The sequence below is a fragment of the Panicum virgatum genome, chromosome 8K (assembly GCF_016808335.1).
Source record: "Panicum virgatum strain AP13 chromosome 8K, P.virgatum_v5, whole genome shotgun sequence".
Classification (NCBI taxonomy): Eukaryota; Viridiplantae; Streptophyta; class Magnoliopsida; order Poales; family Poaceae; genus Panicum; species Panicum virgatum.
The window spans coordinates 17,367,931-17,395,724 of record NC_053143.1 but is presented as its reverse complement, the minus strand read 5'-3'; the positions used below and the strand labels follow the sequence as shown (position 1 = coordinate 17,395,724).

General features: G+C 45.8%; 2 protein-coding genes and 1 non-coding gene across 3 annotated transcripts; 1 reads left to right on the top strand and 2 right to left on the bottom strand.

Annotated features, from left to right (window-relative positions):
- Positions 1-1,401: 1,401 nt before the first annotated feature.
- On the top strand, positions 1,402-1,538 carry LOC120646581. The gene has a single exon (XR_005664483.1). It is a non-coding gene; the product is annotated as a small nucleolar RNA Z247 (small nucleolar RNA).
- A 13,986-nt stretch (positions 1,539-15,524) lies between these two features.
- On the bottom strand, positions 15,525-17,009 carry LOC120644084. Its single transcript, XM_039920634.1, has 2 exons — positions 16,470-17,009; positions 15,525-16,368 (listed from the first exon to the last, which is right to left on the bottom strand). The coding sequence occupies exons 1-2, from the start codon at positions 16,663-16,665 to the stop codon at positions 15,824-15,826; spliced, it is 741 nt and encodes a 246-aa protein (XP_039776568.1). The 5' UTR covers positions 16,666-17,009; the 3' UTR covers positions 15,525-15,823.
- A 6,443-nt stretch (positions 17,010-23,452) lies between these two features.
- LOC120644083 (probable plastid-lipid-associated protein 2, chloroplastic) lies at positions 23,453-27,150 on the bottom strand. The gene is made up of 3 exons (XM_039920633.1): positions 26,631-27,150; positions 24,151-24,349; positions 23,453-23,988 (listed from the first exon to the last, which is right to left on the bottom strand). Exons 1-3 carry the CDS (start codon positions 27,068-27,070, stop codon positions 23,677-23,679), a joined length of 951 nt encoding a protein of 316 aa, XP_039776567.1. The 5' UTR covers positions 27,071-27,150; the 3' UTR covers positions 23,453-23,676.
- Positions 27,151-27,794: the final 644 nt, after the last annotated feature.

The following is a 27,794-nucleotide window of genomic DNA, read 5'->3' as shown; positions in this document are numbered from 1 at the left end:
TGAGCTTGTGTATGGTCAAGAGGCCGTTTTACCCGTTGAGGTGAATCTGGACGCATATAGATTAGCAAAACAAAATGACCTCAACGCTATTGATTATCATGATATGATGATGGATAATATTGATGAGGTGACCGACAAGCATTTGAGGGCTTTGAAGGAAATTGAGAAGGACAAGCTTCGGGTGGCTAGAGCTTACAACAAGAAGGTAAAACTTAAGTCTTTTCAGGTTGGAGATTTAGTTTGGAAGACAATTTTGCCTCTTGGGATGAAAAGCAGCAAGTTCGGCAAATGGTCGCCAAGTTGGGAGGGGCCCTACAAGATTATCAAGGTTATCTCCGGTAATTCATATATGATGGAGACGGTGCAAGGTGAGCGTCTACCTAGAGCTATCAATGGGAGATACTTGAAGAAATTTTATCCTAGCATATGGCAAAGTGCATGAAGACAAAGACGGCCGATATTGTATATCGCCCTTAGTTTTGTTTTTAGACTTGTATGCTCTGTGTAAAACATGTACATCAGGATAGTTCTTGCTTTTTGGCTTGTGAAACTCACCAAAAAGCAGGGGGGGCATATGTTGACAGCCAAATTTGGCATCTACTGAGGCCGACCGGTCTGACCGGTCGGGTCTGTGCAGTCCGAGTAGAATTAGGTTTTTTGTAAAGAGTCCTCATGTAATCCTACTCGTGAAGGGGTACGTCTTCCCCGGCCTATAAATATAAAGGCTAAGGCTGATTGAGGTTATTCCCAATCGAATCAATCAAAATATCGCATTACTTTTCACCTCTCAAACCCTAGTCTTTTCCAACCCTAGATTGCTTTCTTCCTTCGTCCCGGCGGCGTTTGAAGACGTTCTGAGTGGCCTGCCGACCTCAGAGCAACCCTACGATCACGAGCTCCGACGGGGTCCCTCCCGAGCTCGCTGTTCTAGGTTTCCAGCGAGTCCTGCCTGCACCGGTCAGACCGGTCGGCAAAACCGGTCAGACCGGTCCGCCCAGGGTTTCGCGGGTGTTGATCGTTTTGACGATCTTGCTGCGCGTTCTAGCGCTTTCGAGTGTGTGACCAGATTTTGCGTCAACACCGACCATCAAGACTCAGAAAGCTGATCAATCCATCGAAGAGGTGGAGAACCCAGCGTATGATCGTTGGGTCGAACAAGATCAGCATCTCCTTTCGTATCTTCTCTCTTCAATGACCAAGGAAGTATTGGTTCAAGTCTCCTCCTGTGAGCATGCTGCTGAGGTATGGAGCGCTATTAAAGATATGTTCGCTTCTCAGTCCAAGTCTAGAGTCTTGCAGATCCGCTCTCAGCTATCTAGAGAGAAGAAAGGAGATTCTTCTGCAGCTGCTTATTACTCCAAGATGAAGAGTCTTGCTGATGAACTTGCTGCAGCTGGAAGAAAGCTTGGCGATGATGAAATCATCGAATATATTCTCAATGGTCTCAATGCGGATTATAATCCATTTGTCTCTTCAATGGTTTCTAAGGAAAATCTCACACTCAATGATATGTATGCCCAACTCCTTGCATATGAAGCTCGCCTACGTCAACAAGCCTCTGACGAATTCAGATCATACTCTTCTGCTAATGCTCTCTCACGTGGACGTGGTTGCGGAAATTTTCGAGGTCGTGGCCGAGGTACTGCTGGTCGAGGCTGCGGTGCCGCGTCTGGTGGACGTTCTAATGAACGATCTGCTTCTCAAGAGTGTGATGCTACTAATGATGATGGTCCTGTTTGTCAGCTTTGTGAGCACATTGGGCATACAGTACACGATTGCTGGTACCGTTTCAACAAAAAATTTGTCCCGCCTCGAGATGGTGGCACACGGCCCTTCAAGACTGGACCACAGAAGTCAGTTTCCGCTGATGTCTCCTCCTATGGTGTTGACACTAACTGGTATTTTGATTCTGGATCTACTGATCATATTACCAATGACTTAAATCACATCACGTCACGAGAGCGCTATGGAGGCGATGAACAGATCCATGCGGCTAACGGCAAAGGTATGAGCATATGTCATGTTGGTACATCTAGTTTTCATACTCCTCATCGTGATTTTTCTTTCAACAAGGTGCTTCACGTTCCGGTTTCTACAAAAAATCTTATTTTTGTTCATCAATTCACTACTGACAATGATGTTTACCTTGAATCCCATCCATCCTTTTTCTATGTGAAGGACCTGGACACGAAGAAAACTCTGCTTCAATGTAGATCTTGTGATGGTCTTTACCCTCTACTGCACAAGCTTCAAGTTCATCATGTCGCAAAACCTTCTACTTCTTGGTGGCATCATCGTTTAGGCCACCCGTCTCCTGCTATTGTTAATTGAGTCCTTAGGGAACATAAACTCGCTTTTGTCAAAGATTCTAGTAACTCTATTTGTGATGCTTGTCAAAAAGCAAAGAGTCATCAATTGCCTTATCCTTAGCCGGATAGTGTTTCTTCTTTTCCCTTGCAACTTGTGTTTTCATATGTTTGGGGACCAGCCCCCTCGTCTATTGGTCGTTACCAATACTATGTTAGTTTTATTGATGGTTTCAGTAAATACACATGGATCTATCTTTTTAAAAATCAATCTGATGTTTTCCAAGTTTTTCTTAACTTTCAACAACTTGTTGAGCGTTCCCTCAACGCCAAAATTATCACTATGCAAACTGACTGGGGTGGTGAATATCAAAAGCTTAACTCTTTTTTCCAAAAGGTTGGCATCATGCATCATGTTTCATGTCCTCATGTTCATCAACAAAATGGCTCCACTGAGCGTAAGCATTGTCATATTGTAGAGGTTGCTCTCTCACTTTTAGCCCAAGCTTCTATGCCTCTCAAATTTTGGGATGAAGCTTTCCTCACTGCAACATACCTTATTAATCGAACCCCTAGCCGAGTCCTCAATTTTCCCACTCCTTTGACACGTTTATTTGATGAGACCCCCTCTTATTCCTCTCTTCGTGTCTTTGGCTGCGCATGTTGGCCTAATCTCCGACCATACAATAAACATAAACTTGAGTTTCGTTCCAAGCAATGTGCCTTCCTTGGCTATAGTGATATGCATAAAGGATACAAGTGCTTGGACATTGCTACTGGTCGGGTCTATATTTCTCGCGACGTTGTGTTTGATGAAACTATTTTTCCGTTTTCCACTCTTAATCCTATTGCGGGCAAACGTCTTCATGATGAGCTTCTCCTTTTTCCTAGGAATTGTCATGATGAGGATATGAATTCTGGTGTCTCTAACATGCCTGACGCTTCACCCGAGTCTTGTGAGCTGTCTTTCGTTGATACAGGTGCGACCAATGGTGTGGCTGGTATGCGCCCTATGGCGTTCTTTCTGTTTTCAGCAAGCTCTCAGGATTCTTTTTGCCATTTGGAGCTGCCGTTAGAGTCGGGCGTGTCTTCTGATGTTCATTCAAGTGCAGACAATGGTGTTGCTCCTCTGCATGATATGGTGCTGGCATCTTCTCCTACAGATCCAGGCTCCTCTAGCCCAAACCTGCCACTTGGCTCGACATCTTCCAATTTGTCGCTGCCGGAGTCTGTTCCCCCGGGATCCTCTGTGGCTGCTCCTCCAACAAGTTTTCCTCCGCCCGGATCCGTTATGGGTTCTCCACCGGCTGAAGTTGTGGTTGTCCTAGCACGGCATTTACCCCCTCTACCTCCAGGTCCTCCACGCCTCCGGGTTTAGGGTTTAGGGATCAGGCCATCAATTGGGCATCCAAGGACGCGTCTTCAGAATGATATCCGCATGCCTAAGCAATTTACTAATGGGACAATTCGCTATGGGCTCTCGAGTATGCTTCATGAGCCATCTTCGTTGTAGGATGCTCTTTCTTTTGATCATTACCAGGACTGGGAAGTGGTCCCTGCACAAAAGACCCAGGATGCCGTTGACCTTGCGTTTGTGAGCACCGCCGACGAGGACAGTGATTTTCGAGTTAGGAAATGAAAAAGTAGTAATAACATGTCAAATTACTTACATATCCCCGCTCGGTCGAATCAGCGGGCGCAAGACAACAGGTATCGGCCTATCTGGGAGTCGCGAAGGACCTCGCAACCAGACAACCGGCGTAGAGGTATCCTCGGCCGTGTCCTCCTCAGACGACTCCCCCTCCTCCTCCTGCGCATCCGCCAGCCACTCCTCCTCCTCCCGCTCCTGCTCCTAGTCCTGGGCAGGCTCCTCCTCCTCCTCCTCCTGAGACGGCGGTACAGGCGAAGGCTCTCGACGCCTCCGGCCTCCACCCTTCCCTCGACCCCTCTTGGGTCCACCCTTCCCTTGACCCTTGCCTCGCCCCAACCTGGAACTCCTATCGGAGCCCTCACCAGCATCCGAGTGTGGCATCATTCTTCTATACAGTGAGGCGACAGATCGTTGAAGTCCGTCGCCCGGCATCTTTCTTCAATCACATGCAATTAAAAATAGTAAACCAATCAGCACATATATACAAAACGATCTTATAAAGAGAAAGAAAATAAATGCGACATAATTAGAAAGTAACATTAATAAATCAATTAGTACAGATCATACATGTATTAGAAATAATCATCTTCATCGGGATTAGCTGGATCATATGTCTCATCATCACTATCATGCAAGTCGAGAAGTTCAAGCCCGTGCTCTAACGGTGGAATTTCATCCTCATTGTCATTGCCTAATTGTAATCGCTCAATTAATTCTAGGTCCTTCGCATTACGAACCTCCTCACCAGCGTCCTCGTCATCAACCATTTCATCATCGTGTACTTCCATTTCAATCACTCCGGTTAAGTCTATCTCAAAATGTCCTTCAAGCCCATCTTCTTGAAAGAATTCCCCGTCATATGTGTTTGGGTCTATGTTGTAATCCTCATTATTTGGAATAGGTACTTTACCGTGTGGTGATACCTTGTACACAACGTCCCAACCCATAAGGCGATCGTCAGTTTTGCACGGATATGAGAGATAATAAACTTGCGTGGCTTGTTAAGCCACAATATACACATCGTCTCCTGGATACACTGATGACTGACGAATTTCGACTAGGCCGAGATGAGGGGTCCATCGCACTTCGTTAGGATCAAACCAATGACATTTGAATATGACATGCTTAAGAGGTTTGCAACCAAGAAATGTGAGTTCATAGATTTCTTCAATTATGCCATAATACTAGACCCCGTCAAGGGCTGTCGTACAAACTCCGGAATTTGTTGTTCTTCGATTGGGCCGACTCTGCTCGTGGCTTCTTATGTGAAAGCGATATCCATTAACGTCATAACCGGAATATGACAAGACTCTATAGGCACAACCGTTGGCAACCTGTCTCAACTCGGGACTCATAGACACGTCATTTTGGGCCTGTAGGTAGAAGCATGATGATTTATCATACTATTCGCACGGATAAGAAACTTCAAATGTCTAACAAGCATGATGGTTTGTTATACCTTGTGCTTGAACCAAGAAATGAAATCGGGGGCTCTTTGTCCCGCACCGGATTTAAGAAGGACGTCAACTTCCTGCGGGGTTGGATCTCTTCGGCGACGCCAGAATTGTTGAGTAAATTCCCTATATAAACGAGAGGTAAAGGGGGTTGGATGCAGAATAGTTAATACTCGAGGAAATAGTTTGTTGAGAACTTACTGTATGTACGGCTCGACTTCCACTAGGTTCGTCAACACATACATCATGATAGTGCGCAACTCTTCATTGAGCAAGGCCTTAGGAGTCGCACCACTTGCACTTCCAAGTTGCCCTTTGAATAGGCTGAGGTTCGTTTCATTTTCGGCTTCATTGTAACAAGTGAGTGGATTGTGCACGCTTGGAAGGGTTTCACTATAGTATTTTGTTGTGTAGTTCGAGACCTCATCCAGAATGTATGCTTCGGGGCGGGCCGCGGCGGCGCGTCGGGGTGGGGTCGCGGCGGCGCGTCGAGGCGGGCCAGGGTAGTAGGGGGCCGGGGCGGGGCGGGGGTGCGGCGGAGCGTCGGGACGGGGCTGCGGTGGCGCGTCGGGGCGGGGGCGGCGGGACGACACCGGTGAGAGTGAGATAGAGTGAGTGAGAGAGGTACGCGCGGTCTAAAAGCGCTAAGTGTAGGAGACTTCGCCGTGTGCCAGATCTACGGCACACGGCGAAGTTAAGACTTCTCCGTGTGCCAGATCCAGGGCACACGGCGAAGTAATGAATTCGCCGTGTGCCAGATCCCAGGCATAGGACGAACACGGCATTTCTATATTTCATGTGAATGAAACTTGTATTCTTTTAAAATTTTCAATGTTATTTTGGAAATTTGTTTTGAAATTGAAAACAAGACCTTAAAGTTCACTGAAGAACATGAATATAATTTTTTCACTCACGTTAAATCATTATTTCATGTACTAATAGTTCAAATTCAATTTATATTAATTAAAGTTGTATAAATGCAGCTAATACGTTAAAATTATCAAACAGATCCAAAAAAAATGCAAAAAATTAATATGAAGTCATTTATGTTCTCTATTGCCTATATAAAAAGTGTAGAAACCAAATTCAAATTTGAACGTGTTTGCCCCTACAAACTTAACCGCGTCTTTCTCCGTTACCTAGATCTTCTTCGGGAAAGTTTGAGTTTATAAGCAGCGTACGTGACAAACACGTGCGGAACTCCCTCAATTTTTTTATCATAGATTCTATGTATGATAGCATAAGAAATCGACAAATCTCATAATTTTCAGACTTCGTTTGAATTTTTTAAAATTTTACAACTATTCGGTTCTACGTTCACGAGAATTTTTTGTGAACACCATTTTCGAAATGACAATGTCAACTACGACATGAGGTCTTACTGTGCACTCAGAAACACGAATATCATTTTTCCAAAAAATTTCTTCTATTATTTTATGTACTTGCGGTTCAAAATTTGACTCATCCGAAAAATTCGTTTAACATATACACAATTTTTATATGTAGTGAACATTACGACAAAAAATACCAAACTTTAATACAGAGTCTCAATCAATGTCTCTGTAGTATAGAAAAAGTTTCGAGTTTGAAAATTCAAAATTTTCAAACTGTTTGCCGTGTGCCAAGAAAAAACACACGACGAAGTGTCTTGTTTGCCGTGTGCCAAGCTGTAGCACACGGCGAAGTGGCATGTTTGCCGTGTGCCCCATGCGGCACACGGCAAAGTTGAGCGCCGTCAACCTCCGACGCCCCACCGTCCACCTCCGCACGTGAGTGGCACGTGCACGAGGTTTGCCGTGTGTTTTGAGGACGGCACACGGCAAAGATAGTAATATGCCGTGTGTTTGATTTTTGCCGTGTGTTCCTTGGGCTGGCACACGGCAAAGAGGCAATTTTGCCGTGTGCATGGGGTTTGCCGTGTGTTTTATTTTGGGCACACGGCAAAGTGGTTGTTTGCCGTATGCCCGTCTTTTAGCACACGGCAAACTATTTGGCACACGACATATTAGCCGTTTCCGGTAGTGCGGCAATATTGGGAGGGAAAAGGCCACCATCCAGCGGCGCGGTTTACCACCACCTCTCCGTTCCCATCAAGGATATGGCCTCATTTGAGATGCCGCAAGAGCTGGTCTTGGTGTTGTCTCTGCGGACCCATTCGAGTGCCCCGATTGTCCCCATAAGTATGGTCGAGAGAAGAAGCTGCAAGGTACATTATTTTGTCCTCATCAAATGCAGAATAAAATATTATTATGAAAACTGAATTTGTGTGCAAACCATTTTGACAAGAATATTTATAAAGTCAATATCTTTTTAGAATTTTTGGCTCTACCTCTTGAAAAGATATTGTGAATGGTTTAGACACATTTATATTCAGGGCTTAGGCAAGGTTTGCGACTAAACAACACACGTGTATGGCTGGTCATCCTCCCGGCGAATGCTCTCCATCAACGACACAAAGACCAGCTTGTGCCGCATCTCGAAAGTTGCCATCTGTCTCACACAAAGGTGCCATCTGTTCCTAGAAGCTCTATGATAGAAAATACATTATGAGAAATAAGCTAACAAATAATTACCTTACGACTAGGGCAACTGATGTGACCCATCTCGCTAATAAATAGAGGTCTCTCCTCGCAATATTTCCACAACAGTCAAAACCCACCAACTAAACCCTAATCCTTCCCCACCTACCATTCATGGCATCAAACAAAAAAATTCCTGCAACGACCACCACCGTCGCCACCGCAACAACCATCACCATCACCACACCACCACTACCACCAAAGAGTGAGTCCATGAATCGCCCGTTTGTTGGTTCACAACCCTCTCCACCCCCATTCAGCTACGCAACCAAAGAGAGGGTGGTGTTGTATGAGGATGCGAGAAAGCCATGGCTCTCCAGGGCTGTGGATCTGAATCACGATGGTCACCACACCAGAGGTTCCCCGAATATGGCTGCCACCATGAGGGTGGAGCTTCCGAAACCAGGGAAATGGAGAGGTTCCTTCTGGATCCTTGGCGGATGGTGTTGGGAGGGAGGAGGCCACTGTCTAGCGTTGCAATTCACCACCACCTCTTTGTTCCCGTGAAGCATACCGCCTCCTTCAAGATGCCGCAAGAGCTGGTCTTGGTGTTGTCGCTGCGACCCGTTTGAGTGCCCCGATTGTCTCCACAAGTATGGCTGAGAGGAGTCATTGCAAGGGCACATGATTTGTCCTTATACAAAAACTCAGGTGCAAAACATTTTCTTAAATACTGAATTTGTGTACGAACCATTCCAACAAGAAATGTTCTAAAGCTAATATTCTGATTTGGTGTTCCTATTTAGAATTTTGGCACTACAGTTGGAAAACATATTGTTAATGATTTAGGCGCATTTATATTTAGGGCTTGGCTGGTAAAGGTTTGGTACCAAACAACATACGTGAATGGTCATCCTCCAGGCAAATGCTCCCCGTCAATGACACAAAGACCAGGTAATGTTGGATCTCGAAAGGTCCCATCTGTCTCACACAATGGTTCCATCAGTTCCTATAATTTCTGGAATAGAAAATACATTATGAGAAATAAGCTAACAAATAATTGCCTTACAACTAGGGCAAATGAGGTGACCCATCTCCCAAATAAATAGAGGCCTCTCATTGTAGTATCTTTAAAACTTATAAAGTTAGTCCCCACTAGAGATTTCTCTTAACATGCAAGTTGTCCACCTCAGCAATGCACTATCGTATGCAATTAAAATCCACTGCACCAGCATTTTATTATCCACGTCAACATATCATGCAATCTACAAGACTATGCCATAGTGACGTGTCGACTCCCTGCTACATGAATATGGCCTACACGCCACCGACGACCTCGACAACAAGAGAAAATTCGCCACTGGGCCATGGGCACCTCTCTCTTTTCTCTCAAGTAACCACATCGTTAACCATCAATCAGATCAATTTCGTGCACATCTTTTATCCATCAAATTTATTATATTTTTTGTCATAGTTTAGCGAAAAGCATCTTCAAATCCCGCAGCAACGCGCGGGGAATCACCTAGTTTCCATTACAGTTAAAACCACCTTACTAAACCCTAATCCCTCCCCACCTACCATTTATGGCATCAAACAAAAAATACCTGCCACAATCACCACTGCCGCCATCACAACCACCACCACCACCAAAGAGTGAGTCCATGGATTGCCCATTGGTAATTTGCATCCCTCTCGGCCCCATGCACCTAGGAAACCAATGAGAAGGAGGCGTTGTAGGAGGGTGAGAGAAAGCCATGGCTCTCAAGAGTCGTGGATCTGAATCACCATGATTGCCACACCATAGGCTCTCCGAATATGGCCTATGCTATGAGGGTGGATCTTCCAGAAGTAGGAAAATGGAGCTTCCTTCTGGATCCTTGGTGAGTGTTGGGAGGGAGGAGGCCACTGTCCAGCGACACGGTTCACCTCCACCTCTGCATTCCTGTGCAGTATATGGTCTCCTTTGAGATGTTGCAAGGGTTGTTCTTGGTGTTGTCGATGCGGAGCTGTTCGAGTGCCCTGATTGTCCCCACAATTATTGCCGAGAGAAGACGCTGCAAGGGCACATGATTTTGTCCTCATCAAAATGTCGGTGTAAAACATTTTCTTAAAAACTAGATTTGTGTGTGAACCATTCTGACAAGAAAAGTTCTAAAGTTAATATTCTGATATGGTGTTCCCATTTAGAGTTTTGGCTTTATGTCCTGAAATCATATTATGAATAGTTTAGACACATTTAAATTTAGGGCTTATGCAAGATTTGGGATCAAATAGTGCATGTGTATGGTTGCCAATCCTCCTATCGAATTGTCTCCATCAATGACACAAAGACATGCTAATGCTGCATCTCAAAATGTGCTATCTGTCTCACACAAAGCTGCCATCTGTTCCCAGAATTTCAATGATAGAAAAAACATTTTTAGAAATGAGCTAACTGATTACAACTAGGGCACTAATGTGACCAATCCTGCTAATAAATAAAGGTATCTCCTTGCAATATTTCCACAACAGTCAAAACCCCCTGACTAAATCCTAATCGCTCCCCACCTACCATTCATGGCATCATACAAAAAATTCCTACTACCATCAGCGCCGTTGTCGCTGCAACCACCACCAACACTAACAACAACAACAAAGGGTGAGTCCATGGATCACCCATTGATTGTTCACATCCCTCTCCTCCCCATGCAGCTACACAACAAAGGAGACCGCAATGTTGTAGGAGGGTGCAAGAAAGCAGTGGCTCTCAAGATCCGTGGACCTGAATCACCATGGTCACCACACCAGAGGCTCCCCGAATATGGCCGCCGCCACGAGGGTGGAGCTTCTGGAAGCAGGGAAATGGAGCTTGCTTCTGGATCCTTGGCGTATTGGGAGGGAAAGGGCCACCATCCAGCGGCGCGGTTTACCATCACCTCTACGTTCCTGTCAAGGATATGGCCTCATTTGAGATGCCGCAAGAGCTGGTCTTGGTGTTGTCGCTGCATACCCATTCGAGTGCCCCGATTGTCCCCATATGTATGGTCGAGAGAAGAAGCTGCAAGGGTACATTATTTTGTCCTCATCAAATGTAGGATAAAATATTATCATGAAAACTGAATTTGTGTGCGAACCATTTTGACAAGAATATTTATAAGGTCAATATTCTGAGTAGGAGTTTCTTTTTAGAACTTTTGGCTCTACCTCCTGAAAATATATTGTGAGTGGTTTAGACACATTTATATTCAGGGCTTAGGCAAGGTTTACGACTAAACAACACACGTGTATGGCTGGTCATCCTCCCGACGATTGCTCTCCATCAATGACACAAAGACCAGCTTGTGCCGCATCTCGAAAGGTGTCATCTGTTAGACACAAAGGTGCCATCTGTTCCAAGAAGTTCTATGATAGAAAATACATTCTGAGAAATAAGCTAATTACCTTACAACTAAGGGAATTATGGTGACGCATCCCGCCTATAAATAGAGGCCTCTCCTCGCAATATTTCCACAACAGTTTAAACCCCTTGACTAAACCCTAATCCCTCCCCACCTACCATTCATGGCATCAAACAAAACATTTCTGCCACCGTCACCATCGCCGCTGCCGCTACCGCCATCGTAACCACCACAACCAAAGATTGAATCGATACATCGCTGGTTGGTTGTTTGCGTCCCTCTACGCCCCATGCAGCTATGCAACCAAGGAGGGGGGAATGTTGTAGGAGGAAAGTCGTTACTCTCTAGAGCCGTGGATCTGAATCACCACGGTCTCCACACTAGAGGGTCGCTCAATATGGCCGCTGAGATTGGGGTGGAGCATCTAGAAGAAGGGAAATAAGGACATGTTCAGTAGAGCTGCATCTGATTCTGATTCTCTATGGGAGATGATTCTTTGAGAGAAGTATTCTCTAGCATAAACTCTTAAAAATAGAATGGAGAATCACTTTGCAGAACTAGGAGAAGCTACTTTTTTCAGCTCCTAGTCTTTTAGTTCATTTCACAGAATCAGCAGAGAACCAATTCTCTCTGTAAAATTGTTTGGCAGAGGACCTGATGGATTTGGTAGAGAATCATTTCTGTGAGCTCTGTCAAAAGCAACCTAAAGCTTCCTTCCGGATCCTTCATGGGCGATGCTAGGAGGAAGGAAGTCACTGTCCAGCGACACGGTTTATCACGACCTTTGTGTTCACGTGAAGCATATGTCCTCCTTCGAGATGCCGCAAGAGCTCGTTTTTGCATTGTTGATTCGAAGCCATTCGAGTGCCCCGATTGTCCTCATAAGTTTGGCCGAGAGAATATGTTGCAAGTGCACGTGAGATTGGCGCATTGGCTACGTTGTGCCTATCATCCCCTCCTCCGAGGAGGAGGCACCCACGCCCAAGAAGAATCCGAAGACAAAACAAGCAACTGTGAAGATAAAGCCATACCACAACGGCGATGAGCACCCCTTTGCCGTTTGTGATTGTCCCGGGTGCCACTTCGGGGCGCTGCCGCTAGATGGGCGGCGTGCTTTAGGGTCCACATCAATGGCCACGTTGACCACACCATCATTCCCCAGCAGGGAAGGCGGATGTAACCATCTCTGTGGACGACATTCATGGGAGCCAGATCGCTTGCTTTGAGGCACAATAATAGCTGGTTTTATTTTTTTATAAGGACTATAGTGTTAGCTGTAAAGCTGAGCTTATAAAAAAAAGTGAATGTGAGACACAAAAGTAAATGAAAAAATGTCCAGTAGCCATGTGAACTTTTCGTATGTGTGTTTTCCACTTTTTGTTGGCTATATACGTACCAAGTTAATTACATGGAGTTCAAAATAGAAACATTGTTCAACAAGTTATTATTTTAGCTTTAAACTTTAGCTTATAATAAAAGACATAAGAGAATTGAGGCATATAATGAAAAGTTAAAGAAAAATATGTAGTAGATGTTTTTACTTTTCCTGTAAGTGTGTTGTCCACTTTTCGTTGTCTAGGTTCCAAATACTGAAACTAATATAGCAAGCCAATCTCATGCATTTCAAAATAGAAACATTGCCCTACGAGATTGAAAAGAGATTTGACAAAATGATTACCAATTTACCATACAACTTGAGAAATCTATTCTAGGTCCATCACATGCCCTTCTAAGGTAGGTACATTGATACACGTCAGCGGTCTCATAGGTCGTCTCATGCAATGCCATATAGGATTTTTAGTTATGTGGAGGAGAGAGAGCGAGGTGAGAGAAAGAGGTGGTTGCCTCGCGGAACAACCCTCATAGGCTAAAATTTATAAGTATGAGACTACTTCCCACCATTGTACAAGTTGTTGTTACCATGCAACTCAAAATATTTCTTTATTTCATCCACAAATCAAGGGATGTGGTATAACTATGAGACAACTAGAAAGACAAGTTATCGTAGAAGTTGTTTGGTTGGTCGTCTCAAGATTACGTGTCACTGCATGAGATCGCCCTTAAGACGACACCAATGTACTTGCCCATAAATAGAGGCCTTGTGTGAGTCTCACACATGACACATTGCCACAATATAATAGGCAAAACCCTCAACTAAATCGTAGTCTCTGATGATCCCCACCTAACACCATGACCTCAAAGAAGAAACCGTCGCCGCCACACTGCCGCCAAAGAGTGAATCCACATACCACACATTGCAAATTCACACCCCTACCCTACTCCGTCCAGCTGCGGGATAAAGGAGAGGATGGCATTATAGAAGCACCTGAGGGAGCAGTTGCTGACCAAAAGCTGTGGCTTTGGATCACCACAAGCATCATAAGAAAGTCTTCCGGGATATGACTGCCACCATTATGGACATGGAGCATCCTTTTTTTTCGCGATTATAGACATGGAGTTTCCTTTTGGATTATTGATTTTGAGAAATATGCTAATTAACACTACCATATAATATTCAGGGCACAAGTTTTCTCCTCTTTGCAGGTAATAATCAGGGTGACTCACTGGATCCACTTTTGGGCACTCCTCCAAAAAGAAGAGGGAAGACCACCAATCATGTCGGGGTGTCTTGCTCTTGAAGTAGCTGCTATGGAATGCTTTACCTCTAATGGATGGCTTTTTAGCAATCGAATTGCTCATGTTTAATTTCTATCCACTCAGCACAAACTTGGTTGTGGTGCTTGCTGTGTTTGGTCATTCTGTGGACTTGTGGTTGGTTGTAATAATGAACAGCTACATGTATCTATCGATGCAGAAGCTGAAATATTAATATATATTCCCTTATCTAAAAAATCACTACCATATAAGATAAGCAATCTAGATCACCCACCCCTCCAAAAAACTAGATGCCTCTTGTGTTAATATTGCCACAACGGTTTCAGAAAACCCTCAACTAAACCTTAGTCTTCCCCTCCTTCAATTCCATTCATGGCCTTGAACAACAAAACGCCACCGCCACCACGCCACCCAGTGGTGAATCCACGGACCGCCGTTGCTTGTTCACACCCCTCTCTACCTGGGGCAGCTGTGCACGGTGGCGGAACCAGGGGCAACAGGGGCCATGAAGCCTCCCTAGATCAGCAGCAATTGTTTTTCAGTTGTGCTCATCTATACTCAGCTACAGCTATGTGTATTGAGTTAATTAATTGCTTGCCATATATAGATATGGGCTATACGAAGATTGTTTGCAATGGGCTATTCCAGGATCCAAGTAGGCAACAGACAAATATCCGTTGAACCTTGAAGCCTCCAAGGATAAAACTGCTCAGTCTCGGGCTCCGGCTCCTCCTTGCCATTCGCATTTAGTGCTACTATAGGATAAGCCCGTTAGTTAGATATGTAGTTTTGGTTTGTTGTGGTTGAATGATAGCTTTCTTCTATTTTCCCACGTTTTGTATTCCATGACTTTTTTACTAACAGATTGACCCCAACACAATTTTCCTTGTGTCAACAAACCCATCTACATGCTCAATCAGTCATTGCAGCTAATAGCATCACTAATACACCCATTTCTAGAATATCTTTTTTGTCCATACTATATTGGAGTCGTATATACTCTGTTGCTTTAAAAAAATTATTCGCATCTCCAAGAGTTTTCTATTCCTCTTCCTCATCTTTTGTTTTTTGGAAAAAAAAGGAAAAAAAAACCTCTCCAATAGTTCCCTATACTAATTCCTCGTCTCTTAACAATTGGCATATTGTCAATCTTTATGCGTAAATATACGCACACCTTTGTGATTCCCGATCACTTCTTACAGGTGTTTTTTCGTCGCCGCCTCTTCTCCCTGCCCTTCGCGCAGACCTCCTTCGCGCCATCGCCGTCGAGGAAAGTAGGCCGCCACTGCCATGGCGGAGGCCTGCCGCGCCTGGCGGAGGCATGCCACCTTGCCGCCCTGGCAGAGGCTTGCCGCATCTGCCGCCCTGCCCTGCCGCCCTGCCTTGCCCCCTGGCGCTTGGTTGCCACGGTCTTCCTACGCCTGCCGCCCTGCTTGCATGGTCGGCATGCTGTGCTTTGGCCAGCCTGCTGTGTCCTTGGCGTTGGGATGAAAATCATTCGAGATATTGGTGAGGCCGATGAGAGAGGGGCGGCATGCGGTGAGGATTTGCGGGAGTACGACATTTCTCGCGCCACAATTTCTCTTTTTTGGGAATAAAAATAGAGAACCGTTGAAGATGGACTTTTTTTTCTCTCCCCATACCTATTTGGGGACTTGACAAACAAGTTTGAGAAAGAAAATATAGGAAACTCTTGGAAATGCTCGTGTTTTACTATCTATAGATTCTATACTCAGCCTCTTGGCCCCTCCTAGGGTCAAATCCTTATTCCGCCCTCTAGCTCTGGCTGTGCAACAAAGGGGAGAGGGGTGTGATATTGTAGGCAGTGGCCGATCTAAAAAAAATACTATGAGAGGCTTCCTTTCACTTCATCTTCTCGACCACACGAGCTAATGAGTAATCAGTAGAGGCTGGCGATCTGCGGGCTGCAGAAGACGAGTACCTCCGCTAGCTCGGCCCTGCCCTCGTCCCCGAACAGGCTCTCCTTCCCGTCCGCCCGCCTCGCGTACGACAGCCCGAGCCGCGACCGCGCGCTGCGGAGGTCGCCGACGCCGGCGCTGGAGTCGGGCCCCGTGAACACGCCCATCACGGCGGTGAGCGGCGGGCCGATGAGCAGCCCGTCGGCGCCGAACTGAGGCCCGCCGCGGGAGTAGTCGAAAAGCGCCGCGCCGCTGCCGCCCATCTTCGGCAGCACCACGGGCGGCGCCTCGGCAGCGGCGGTTTCTGCTGCCGGCGCCGGCTCCGGCCAGTAGAAGAGGAAGGCGTCCAGCGTGTCGTAGTAGTCGTCCGTGCTGCGGTACCCCTCGGGACTGAACCCGCCGAACCTGAAGCCGCCGCCCGTGCAGCCGACGACGACGCAGGGGCCCTTGAAGTCGCACCGCCGGTGGAAGTCCGTCGCGCTGAAGCCGTCCACGGTGGCCTTGTAGCAGCACCTCAGCTCGCGGTCTGATCCATCCATGCCCATGGGTGATCTCAAATGCTAAACCAAAAAGATTGGAGTTCACCGGAACATTTACCAATTATTAATCCGCGAAATTGTTTATTACCTCTGAGGTGCGTGTTCGCCACGAGCGACATGGGGAACGGCAGCTCGACGTCGTGGTACTGGAACTTCAGCTGTGGCGGCGGCGGCGACTCAGCTCCTCCGGCGCCTTTTCCCCAGTTGAAGAAGCTGCGAGGAGTGACGAAGCTCGGCCTGGTCGAGGCCATGGCGGCCCTTCCGCTCGCCATGAACGCCGCCATGCTGCAGCTCGAATTCCTCGGGGTCGGGTGTTGCGAGAGGAGATCGATGAGAGACCGGGGATCAATGCAAGCCGGGCAATTCAATTTCTTGATCGCTACATGCACCGGGAGAACTGCGAGCTGCTGAGCTTGTTCAGATAGATGCTTCGGTTGTGGCCACAGGTGCACAGTACCTTATCTGTTGCGCAGCTGGATGACGGGAGGAAATGACACGTGTCGAGGCAGTTGGTTGAACCCTATTCGGCTGAATCGGCTCTGCTCTCGGAACTGTATTGAATCGTATGATGTATACATGCAGAGGCGCGAAGCCGTGAACCGAAATTGCAAACTAGCTTCAATAAAAGACCAGATGGAATGAGCCTCTATCCTCCAGAAACTCACCCCTGAGGATCGGATGGGTTACTATTTCAGCGAAATAGCGAAATTCCTGAAATTTCAAGTTTTTCGGGTAAGGTCCGATAATTCTTGACCGAAATTTCGCATAATGAAACTATCAAATGTGTTCTTGTGATGTATTGTCATATTTCTTTGTTGTTACACAAAAAAATTATGATGTATGATGGTAGACCATTTCTAACAAATAAAATCATGCAAAAAAATTATGATGCGTGATTGTTTTTATCCGATATTCACGATATTTTGTATTTATCGGTAGGGTCTGAAAAACGTTATTTATGGGAATTTTAAACCCACACATGGACAGTGGCCAGAGTAGAGTGGCAGCGGCTGGGCGAGGTACCGTACTTAAATTGAAATATAAAATATGATATGCACCTTAGTGTTATTTTAATTATGACTTGACTTGAAACATACTCCTAACATTTCATTTTCTTAAACATATTATAAAAAGATTGTTCTTCTATCGGGACAGACCTGCACTAAAGCTTATACCATGAGCTATTAATATCAAAATTACTTAAAATGGGTTAATGCCTAATTAAATTCTGAATAACTTTCCGTGTCCTATCTAGCCTCTAACCCCTACTAACTTTATCATACAAAAGTGTTCTTTATTGAAGTCCAGTTTGTTTGCTTATCAGTATAAGAGAATTTTTTACAATGATTGAAAGAAATAAGAGCCGTCCATTTGACAGAATTATACAGTGATACAAAAATGTGGGACCAAGTACCAAAAAGTGGGGCCGAATATTATTTTAATTTAATTTTTGAAAATAACTTCCATTGATCAACGACCACAAAAAAAATTAAAGCAAAAGTACCTGAAAGTACTCATTAGTACTTTACAATCAATGTGTTAACAAAGCTCTCAGTATAAACGAATGCATTGTTAAATAACTTTTAAATGGTTAATAGTAAAAAGTGACCACTATCTCACCTTTTGTTTATGTCGTGTTTGCCGCTATGCATTCCTATCTTGCACTGTTTTTGTTAATTAGCTCCGCACTACATCACGTCATTCGTGTAGTTTTGGAGAGTTTGAGTTCGTGAATCGTGACCGTCTCCAACTATAAGGAGTTGTACCCGAAGGAACATCTATGAAGCTCCAGTATACAATGCAGAGCCCACACAAGTTGTACTGGCAGGAGGAGTTGATCCTTGATGGTTTTCAAGAGAACTAACTTTTAGTGTTACTAAGGCAAGCTTCGGAGCATAATCCGTATTTTCAAACTATGCCATCGTTCTTTATTAACATATTATGCATTGTGTTTTCGGGAGTTGTTTGGAAACATAGAATGCATGATCCCTAGTACCAACGGATTCACACTGGTGGACTCAATGTCATTGAACTCTATTTATTTTTGCACTGAACTTTGTTTTGTAAGCTATCTTTTATCATACCCTGTGTTGTATCTTTTATTTATATAAACTCTGTCGTGTTTGTACAATACGGATGTGATTGGTAGGGTGGCTAAGAGGCTGGACAGGCTTGTGTAATGCAACCATGATTTGTTTGGTTCCCTCGTCAAGTGCCTAAAGCCTGGCTCCAATAATGCAAACGGGGTCCTAGGCTGGCTTCCTGGAAACAAGATTCACGGCCGTTTCCAGCAAGCCAGGCTTGCACAAGCTTGTTGGCCCGCGCATGATGCATCTCCTCACCTCTGATTGTTTTCACCGCCCTCACCTCTGTCGTTGCATCCACTTTGATGTCTCCGCCTCCGGCCTCCGGCAAGCGCACACGGACGGCAGAGCACCCCCGTGAAGCTTGCTCACATGCGGCGGCGGTGAAGCTCCATGCGACTGAGATCACCCGCGGTGTGCAGCTCGCCTGCGCTGCGACTCACTCGTGCGTGGCGGCGGCGAAGGTCCGCGCAGCCGGAGCTCACCGTTCTGCGAAGCTCGCTCGCTCGCGGCTCCAGCCCACAAGCAACAGCATTGCAGGCGGCAGCGGAACAGGACCCAAAACATTTGGCGGAAGAAGGGGGCCATGCCATCATTGGCTGCCAGAACTCGAGGCACCTGCAACTGGTTTGGAAGGAGAGCAGAAAAAATCAATTTGAGCATAAGGAAGAGAGGTGCCGGGAATTTTTGGAAGAGTAGTGTGGATGCTCCTGCTCTCCTGCTCAGGTTCAGAAAGAAGAACAGAGGGAAGAGGGGATGGATTACTCTTCTTGCTATGAAGAGAGGCACAAAAGAGGGATGAACAAGAAGAGGAGAGATGAGCAGTCGGATTCGACTGAGAGTCAAGTTTCGATTTGGTGGGGAAGAAGAAAGGTGACTGAGCTAAAAATGAATGGCCGAGCTCAACCGCGAGGCCGACAGAGTGTGGCTTCTGTCCACCACCACAGACGATCTCCAAGACTGGCTCTCTGCTGCTTCCTCCCTACCGCTATCGCCGGCGGCGGCGCAGGAGGAGGTGAAGACCGCAGCGACGCGGTAGCCATTCATGGGGTACGGGAGTCCCAGGAACCGGCAACGGTGGTGGCCAAGGACGGGAGCGGGAACTACACGCCAATGTCGACAGCCGTGGCGGCGCTACTAGAAAAATAGGTTTTTGCCACCAAAAATATTGTAACAACATATAAATTATTGCAATATGTAGGTGATATTGCCACAATTTGAAATTTCGTTGCAATATAACTATTGTATTGCCACAAATTTTTTTGCACTGCCATATGTTCAACTTCTATTGCAATATGTTAGCATGTATTGCAACATTAGCTTAAGTTGTTGCATTAAGGTGTTTGTTTTGCCACGATAAACTAATGTGGTAATATTTCAAAAAATGGTTGCAACAAAAAAGTTATTATTGCCACGAGTGAAATAGGGTTGCAATATATGAAAACCAGTGCCACGTTTTCTAACTATTGCAACATTTTTTACTCATTCTCATGGTTAATAGAGAGGATAAAACTAGACTATTAGCAAAACATAGAACTCGCCCTGGGCATTCGGTTAGAACCGAACCGATCGGTTCGGTTCTTCGGTTCTTGGAGAAGTTCGGTTCTTGAAAAATAGGAACCGTTCGGTTCTCGTTAGGACTAAGAACCGAGAAACTTCGGGTTCGGTTCCTTCGGTTCGGTTTCGGTTATAACCGAAGGAACCGAACTCCCCGCGTGCACCAGGAGCGGCAGCTTGAGCCCGCGCCCCGCGCAGCGCGTGAATCGGGCGCACCGCTGCCGGCAGTGCTGCCTGGATCTCCTCGAGACGGGGACTGGGGGAGCCGACTTCACCCCTGCTCGCAGCGTGCCCCAGCGCGTGCCTCAGCGTCGGCGACTCCACCACCGCCCGCAGCGCGCGCCGCGTCGCCGCCCCTGGGTCCTCCCTCCCCCAGACCCATCACCGCCGGTCCGCCGCCACCTCTCGAATCGGCGGGACCCAGCGCTGGCGGGCGACCGAGCACTCCGCTGGTGGCGTCCGAGGAGGGCGGGGTGGCGGCCGGGGAAGAGCCGCGGCGGCGGCCCGAGGAGGGCAGGGGCGCAGGGCGGCGGCCGCCGGGACCTTGGGAGTGGCCGGCTCCCTGCGCCTGCGCGTGCAGCCGTGGGGGCTTGCGGGAGAAGGGGTTGCGGTGGTGGGCTGGTGGGTGGGAGTGGGGAAATAGTGCTAGGGTTTTGATTGGGCATTGGGCCACTAATATGTTCATGGGCTGAATGTAGGATAAGGCTGGTTCCTCGGTTAACCGGCGTAGGAACCGAAACCGAACCGATTATTTCGGTTCCTAACAACCAGGAATCGAACAGGAACCGAAATTCGGTTTCGGGTCGGTTCGGCTCCGGTTCTCGGTTTTTTTGGTTCGGTCCTCGGTTCTCGGTTATTTTTGCCCAGGGCCACATACAACTAAGGTTGCTTTGGTGTAGTGGTAAAGGACTCTATTCCCTTAGGTGTCAGGTTCAAAGCCAACTAGTAGCAACTTTTATATTCTTTTCTTCTAATTATTTTTTTGCCACAAAATTATGTCATTGCAATAATAGATTTTTTAGTTTCATCATTGCGAAAACCTATCAAATGCAATGTTTCATTACAAGGCAAATACCACATTTATTGCAATAAACCAAAAAAATCGTGGCCCAAAATTTAGACTATGCAAGTACTTGCCGCGGGTCCCAACGACCATCATGTCGTGGCAATTGACATAAATTGCATTGATTTGACCTCTCTTGCCATAATTATTCAGTATTGCAAAAGTCCAAATTTCTACTAGTTTGTACTTTGAGCTGTCAAAAAAATAGTACTACTTGAAATTTTGAATACCCACCTCCGCCCACCACTGAGCGCGTTGGCGCGTGATAGCGAGTGCAGGTCGACGAGCACGGTCATGACCGCTGCCGCCACCACCTACTGCTGGTCGCTCGCCACCGACAATGCCGGCATCGCGTGAGGCGGCTTGATGACTTGACTCTCGCTCACATTTTTTTTGGCAAGAAGATGAAACGACACTGTGCCTGGGATGGGACGTCAGGGTATCGGCGATTCGGCGCCTCAGCATGGCTCGGCCAGCGAGCTAGAGGCCAATGTAGCATGTATAATCGTATTGGCCCATCTGTACTAAAGCAACAACGTGCAACACAGTAGTAAAAATGTTTACAGAGAAAAAATAATAATCATGTGTGCGCCTCCGCACCATTGTCCACTATCTTCTCGCTCTCCCCCTGCTTCCTCCAGGAGCTTGTGATCACTCATCACACACACAGGACCACCATATATTTTTTTTGCGAAGGGGAGGATACATTAATTAGATAAACAGTACAGCCACTGTTTTACAAACAGGACCCTGAAGAAAAGGAAAATTACAAAGGAGTCTGAAGACCTCCTGTTCATCTTCCCGAGCTCCGGTGTTCATCTTCCCGAGCTCCGGAATCCTGAACGCCTGCCAAAGCTGGCCGAAATCGAAGCCCCCACTTCCAGAACCTCCGGCGGCAGCCTCCACAGCATGATAAAGCCGCAAGTACCACCACCCCAGACCTCCGTCGAGATGGATTTGGGTCGCTAAAAGACCATCAGCGAGCATAGCGTCGGGGAACAGGAAGAGCACCCAATCCACAGCCGGCGACACCGTCCCCAACTAGGAAGACAAAGCCCATAGAGGAGCAAAGAGGATCCAGCCCCAACGCAAAGAGAAGGACCAACACAAACCTCATAGGGAACTTCTCGGAGCCGACGTCGAGAACGCCACCAGCGCGAGAAGCTCGAAGAGGAGAACTTATTCTCCCTGGGTCGCCGCCGGAATCATGTGCAGAGGCAGCGGCGCAAGCCCAGAGGGACAAAAGAAGCCACCATGAAGTCAACCGCGCCGCCGTCGCCGTCGACGCCGACGAGCGAACCAACTGCGGCGGAGAGCTCCACTGGCAAACCCTAACCTACTAGAACGAAACTAATCTAATCCTAACAAGTGCGAAACAGATTACCACATCATTATGTTTTTTTAGATATCGTTCCCTCATTAGAATGAGATCACATACTACAACAGATTAGTGTTCCCATTACATCATGGTTGATTGACTCAAACATACAAATCTTCGCAGGGTGTCACACTCATCTCTTTGTCAGACTTTACTATCTCCTCCACACGTCCACGCACCTTAACTTGTATCATGCTCATAGTAATACCAAATGTGCCTCCAGACTCACCAGTGTCCCTGGCCAACATGAGAAACAAGTCACCGCCAAGAGAGTTCTTTCCTAGTCAAAGAGGTGGTAACTTCACCAACATCCAATGCAAGGTCACCCTACCAATATCTCTCGCCAACCAAACACAAGCTGGACAACACAAGCTACTGCTAGCCACCGAACCAAACACATATGAATTGCACTAGTTAAGCCTGGTGAACTGTAGCCTGGCTTAGCTTTCTAACCAGGCTATAACTGGCCAATGAACCAATCACACCCTATATGCTCACCTTCATGTGAGACTTCTAGTGTTGTTTCGATTATTGAATTGGTTGAAAATGAGCTGTCAATTTAAACCATTAAGCGCCTGTACCTGTTTAAATGATGGTAGTTACACATAATTTTGAGATTTAAAATAGCAGGTCTGCCACATGATTTCTTTGTTGGCACTATAAGTATTTTTGAGTTTATAGACATGCAATGTATTATGAATTGAAAACAGATTGGGAAGTTCCAATCACTAAGCCACTGGACCACATGCCTCAATAATGTGATAAGGACCAATGTGTGGCGGGGAGTTAGTTTTCCTTCTATCGTTAATTGCTTAATGGGAATTTCCAGAACGCGTTACTGGTGACACGTAATCAGTGATGGGATGTCAAAGATGCGTCACTAAGACCCTCATTAGTCGTAATTCGGACATCCCCGTCACTGCCAAGGGGTCACCAGTGATAGAAATTTTTGCGTTGCTCATCTTATTGTATATATCGGAGACCCAGAGTTTGAAGAAACAGCACAACCGCAAGTATATATATCTAAATTTCAGGTACTGAAACTAAGTGCATCGATTACAGACATTTACCCATAAGGTGGCAATCATATTTTCAAAAAACCACACAGCACACACCCCACTAATATACTACTACAAACACATGGTATCAAGAAAAAGAAAACGTAGTCAGTAGTCAATATAATACTGCCAAGGTTCGCCCTTCAACATTGAACCTAGTTCAGAAGGGTGCTTCCCTCCTTCAACAGCACAAAGATGCTTCCACCGTCCCCTCTGGATATCCTGAGCTCTTCGTCAAGGTAGGTTGTGAGCAACCAGGACTCAGCATTGTTGGTCTGAATCGGTATCTTAAGTGGTGGCTGACCAGAGATGGTCTTGGCAACCGAGGATGCTGCATTTTCGATGGAAGAAAATATGCCTTTCAATGGGCTCAGGTCAATGTTCTGTCCAAAGAGCTCAAACTTCTCTGGTAGCACAATGGAGTCGGTCAGTTGCGGGGTTCCGATAACACCTTCTTCAAATTTAATCTGGGAAGATTGAAAACCATGTGAGGTTATTAGAAACATCTAAGCTAAACTCACTCAAGGCTCTGTGCATATGTGCCGCATGTGGGTTCAAGAAATCTGATAAAATGAATTCAATCGTAGATGAAGAATGGTTACTTGGATGAGGATAACACAACAACTTACCTGCACACGCTTGGGGCTTCTAACTTCAAATTTAGCATTGGTGGAAACTGAGGTTGTAGCCAATGGTCCTGAAAACTTGATGCAGTTTTGCACTGTGAAGTTCTCTGAATCAATAGTCTGTGATATCTCCTCCACCTTTACAAGCTCAGGCAGCCTTCCGGACCCCAGCAGAGGGAAAAGTTGAGAAAATGATGTGTATCTGAAATCACGTGGTTAATCAGACTCATAAATTTCTTATGGCTGCTGCAGTCTAATTCAAAAGGAGTTTCACTTCAATGATAGCAGTTAGTTTCAGAAGTCAGAACTATGTTTAGTAATGATGCTGACAATAGTTCAGTTATGGCAGAATAGGCATTTGGGTCCTCAAACTTTCTTCCAAGGCTCAATTTGGTCCTTCAACCATCAAAATCATCATTTCCGTCCTTAAACTTTTCTTTCAGGCTCAGTTTTGTCCCTCATCCTCTGTGGCAAGCCACGTAGTCATGCCATCTCATTGAAGAATCATTAGGGTTTTATGGTGTCTGTATACATCCATTTAAATTATTCCTTCTGCTTCCCAATCAACCCATTTGGTTGCCATTCAATAATCAAGCCCTAGTACCCTAAAAAAGTATCAGAAGTGACAGATAGCAGAGTTCCTGCAACCGCACATTAAAACAGGATCCATGGACTTGAAGGATGCATGGGCATGTGTGTTCTGTAATCTCAAAAAATTTAGAGGTAATGACCTTACTTGCCATTGCAAAATTTTACCATCCCTTGTTTTGCTGTCAATGTCTCGGTGACACACACGGGACTCATCTATGTCACTTACAGTGGCAAGTAAGGGATTAGGGGGAATAGCAATGACAGCAAAGAGATCGTGCCCACCAAGTGGATTGGTCTAGTTAACTACAAAAGTGCAATTTATTGGGATTAATCCAAGTCGCGCGTCATGTATGGCAGAAGGATGATGATGCATCATGGATTTGTGTGCCAACAAAATAACAAAACGCAAAAAAATCTATAATTACTAATCATTATCAAAATAAAATTCCAAATTTTAAGCGCTGCATTTCTTACCAAAAATCTTCACAATTAGACCACTCTTGATTATGCTTACATGATATTTTTGAACACTTTTTTAAGATGGAACAATTGTTGAATTTCACAATCAAATTGCTCTAGCTTTGTAATCAAATTGTTCTAACCTCAAAAGTAAAATTTACAACTAAAAAACCATCCAAATATATTTAATAGAGGCACATGGGACTCATCTATGTCACTTACAGTGGCACAAGTAAGGGATTGGGGCCTTGGGGCAATAGCAATGATAGCACAGAGATCGTGCCCACCTAGTGGATTGGTCTAGTTATAACCACAAAAGTGAAACTTATTGGGATTAATCTAAGTCGCGCATCATCTCTGGCAGAAAGATGATGAGACATCATGGATTTGTGTGCCAGCAAAATAACGAAATGAAAAAAATCTATAATTATTACTAATTAATTATCCAAACAAAATTCTGATTTCTAAGCGTTGCATCTCTTACCACAAAATCTTCAAAATTAGAACACTCTTGATTATGTTCACATGATATTTTTGAACACCTTTTTAAGATGGAACAATTGTTCAACTTCGTAATCAAATTGTTCTGGCTTCGTAATCAAATTATTCTAACCTTAAATTTAAAATTTTCAACTTCCAAATATATTCAATTGAGGTATGGTTTTGATGATCTTATTATAAGAAACACCATAGTGTAATCGGTTTTTTATTTGGATGCTTGGTCCGAAAAATGGGACATATCTAGTGCAAACCACAACTTCGTGAAAACCCGTACAAACCACGCCCAAAAAGTCGTCTAAATTCATAAAAAAATGCACATTTAGATGATATGATGGTACACAACCTTGTAAAATATCTTGTCCAAACTCGACTTCGTTTGTGAGCTCGAGTTTGGACAAGATATTTTACAAGATTGTGTACCATCATATCATCTAGATATCATCTAGATGTGCGATTTTTTTTATGAATTTAGACGACTTTTTGGCGTGGTTTGCACGGGTTTTCACGAAGTTGTGATTTGCACTAGATATATTCCCCTGAAAAATAAGGTCTATTTTTTTTTAGGCGTGGACATTTTTCGGCGATGTGCCGGCCCACTTTTTTTCTTCTGCGACTCGCTGGCAGCCAGTCGGAACAGCCCCCAAATTTATTGCTCAATTTCAGTAACATTTTTTAGGCCTTTTTAATGAACCATTCTACACCAAATTCTGCAAGTTTTCCACTGCTCCATCAACCAATGCACCAGACTCAAGAGAATATGAACAAGATTTTTTTTCCCCACTGAGCCATAGCAGCCTATATCACACCGCTTCTAGTAGTATACGTTCAGAAGACATCAGATCAATTTCGCGAACCAGAAACCGCAAAAGGAAGCAGTAGCTGTTGAGGGGAGAAGGAAAAAAGGGGATTGGGAAGAGAAGGGGGTTTCTTACGCGAGGATCCACTTGCCGTCGAGGAGCGCGAGCGCCTCCGTGGGCGCGGGCGTGGGGTTGCGCGCCTCGAGCTGCGCGATGAGCTCGACCACCTCCGCCCGCGTCTCGCTGGACGCGCGCAGGCCCCGTTCCGCGCCGTCCAGCGCCTCCTTGAGCCGCGCCTTGAGCCGCGCCACCTCGCTCGCCTCCGGCGCGGGCGCCTCGGCCACCCCCGTGACCGTGGACCCGCCCTCAGGCTCCGGCACCCACTCGTCCTCGGGATCCCCACCACCCGCCGCCACCGCACGCGTCAGGACACGGCGCCGCGCGGCGCGCAGCGACCGGAAGCGCGCCGGGGTCGGGAACGCGCGGGCGGCGCCGCTGCCGCCGCGTGGGTACGGGGCTGCGGGTGATGGGGAAGACGCGCGGAGGGTGAGGGTGAGGGACGCAACTCCCGCCATGGCTGCTTGCACGAGCTTTCTTGATTTCCTGGGCTCTAGTTGTGCACTTGTGCCTGCTTGCTCCTGCTTCGTCTTGCTGAGTCGGTGTCTTATGTACTTGCTTGGTAAGTAGTTGGTGTACAGTGAGAGAGACTTTCTCTTCTACTAGCACTACAGGGAGACAGAGAGAGGCGTCCAAGGAGGAGACGTGTCCACACGGTGAGCTTCGGGTGCGGCCTACGACCGTGAGATGGGCAAAGCTCCACCGCACCGGTTGGCAAGCTCTCGTGCATCTTGACCGGGAAAAATTTTTAGCAGAAGAACAAGAAATTATGTATGTAGAACGAACAGGTGGGTATGGGCCATGTTTAGATGTTTATCTTTAAAAATTTTGAAAGAGGATTTTGTTATTTCAGAGTATTAAATGAAGTTTATTTATAATTTTTTTTGCACTATGGATTGTAAATCGCGAGATGAATCTAATGAGTCTAATTAATCCACAATTAATTCATGATTAGCGGATGATTATTATAGCATTACTGTTATAAATTATGGATTAAATATGCTCATTAGATTCGTTTCACGATTTACAACCCACTCGTGTAAAAAAAATTTATAAATAGATTTTATTTAATACTTAATACATTTGTCAACAATTTGACGTGATGTTTTTGACAAAAAAAATATTGCCATCTAAACACGGCCATACTATATTTTACACGAGAGGTCTAGAACTCTCCCAACG

What these genes read in the sequence shown, in the direction of transcription:
- LOC120644083 (XM_039920633.1), bottom strand. Translation starts at nt 27,070, where the DNA reads ATGGCGGGAGTTGCGTCCCTCACCCTCACCCTCCGCGCGTCTTCCCCA. An exon ending in GACGGCAAGTGGATCCTCGC is followed by an intron (nt 24,350 to 26,630) that starts GTAAGAAACCCC and finishes ACGTGATTTCAG; the next exon opens with ATACACATCATTTTCTCAAC. An exon ending in GAAGCCCCAAGCGTGTGCAG is followed by an intron (nt 23,989 to 24,150) that starts GTAAGTTGTTGT and finishes CAATCTTCCCAG; the next exon opens with ATTAAATTTGAAGAAGGTGT.
- LOC120644084 (XM_039920634.1), bottom strand. Translation starts at nt 16,665, where the DNA reads ATGGCGGCGTTCATGGCGAGCGGAAGGGCCGCCATGGCCTCGACCAGG. An exon ending in GGCGAACACGCACCTCAGAG is followed by an intron (nt 16,369 to 16,469) that starts GTAATAAACAAT and finishes TGGATGGATCAG; the next exon opens with ACCGCGAGCTGAGGTGCTGC.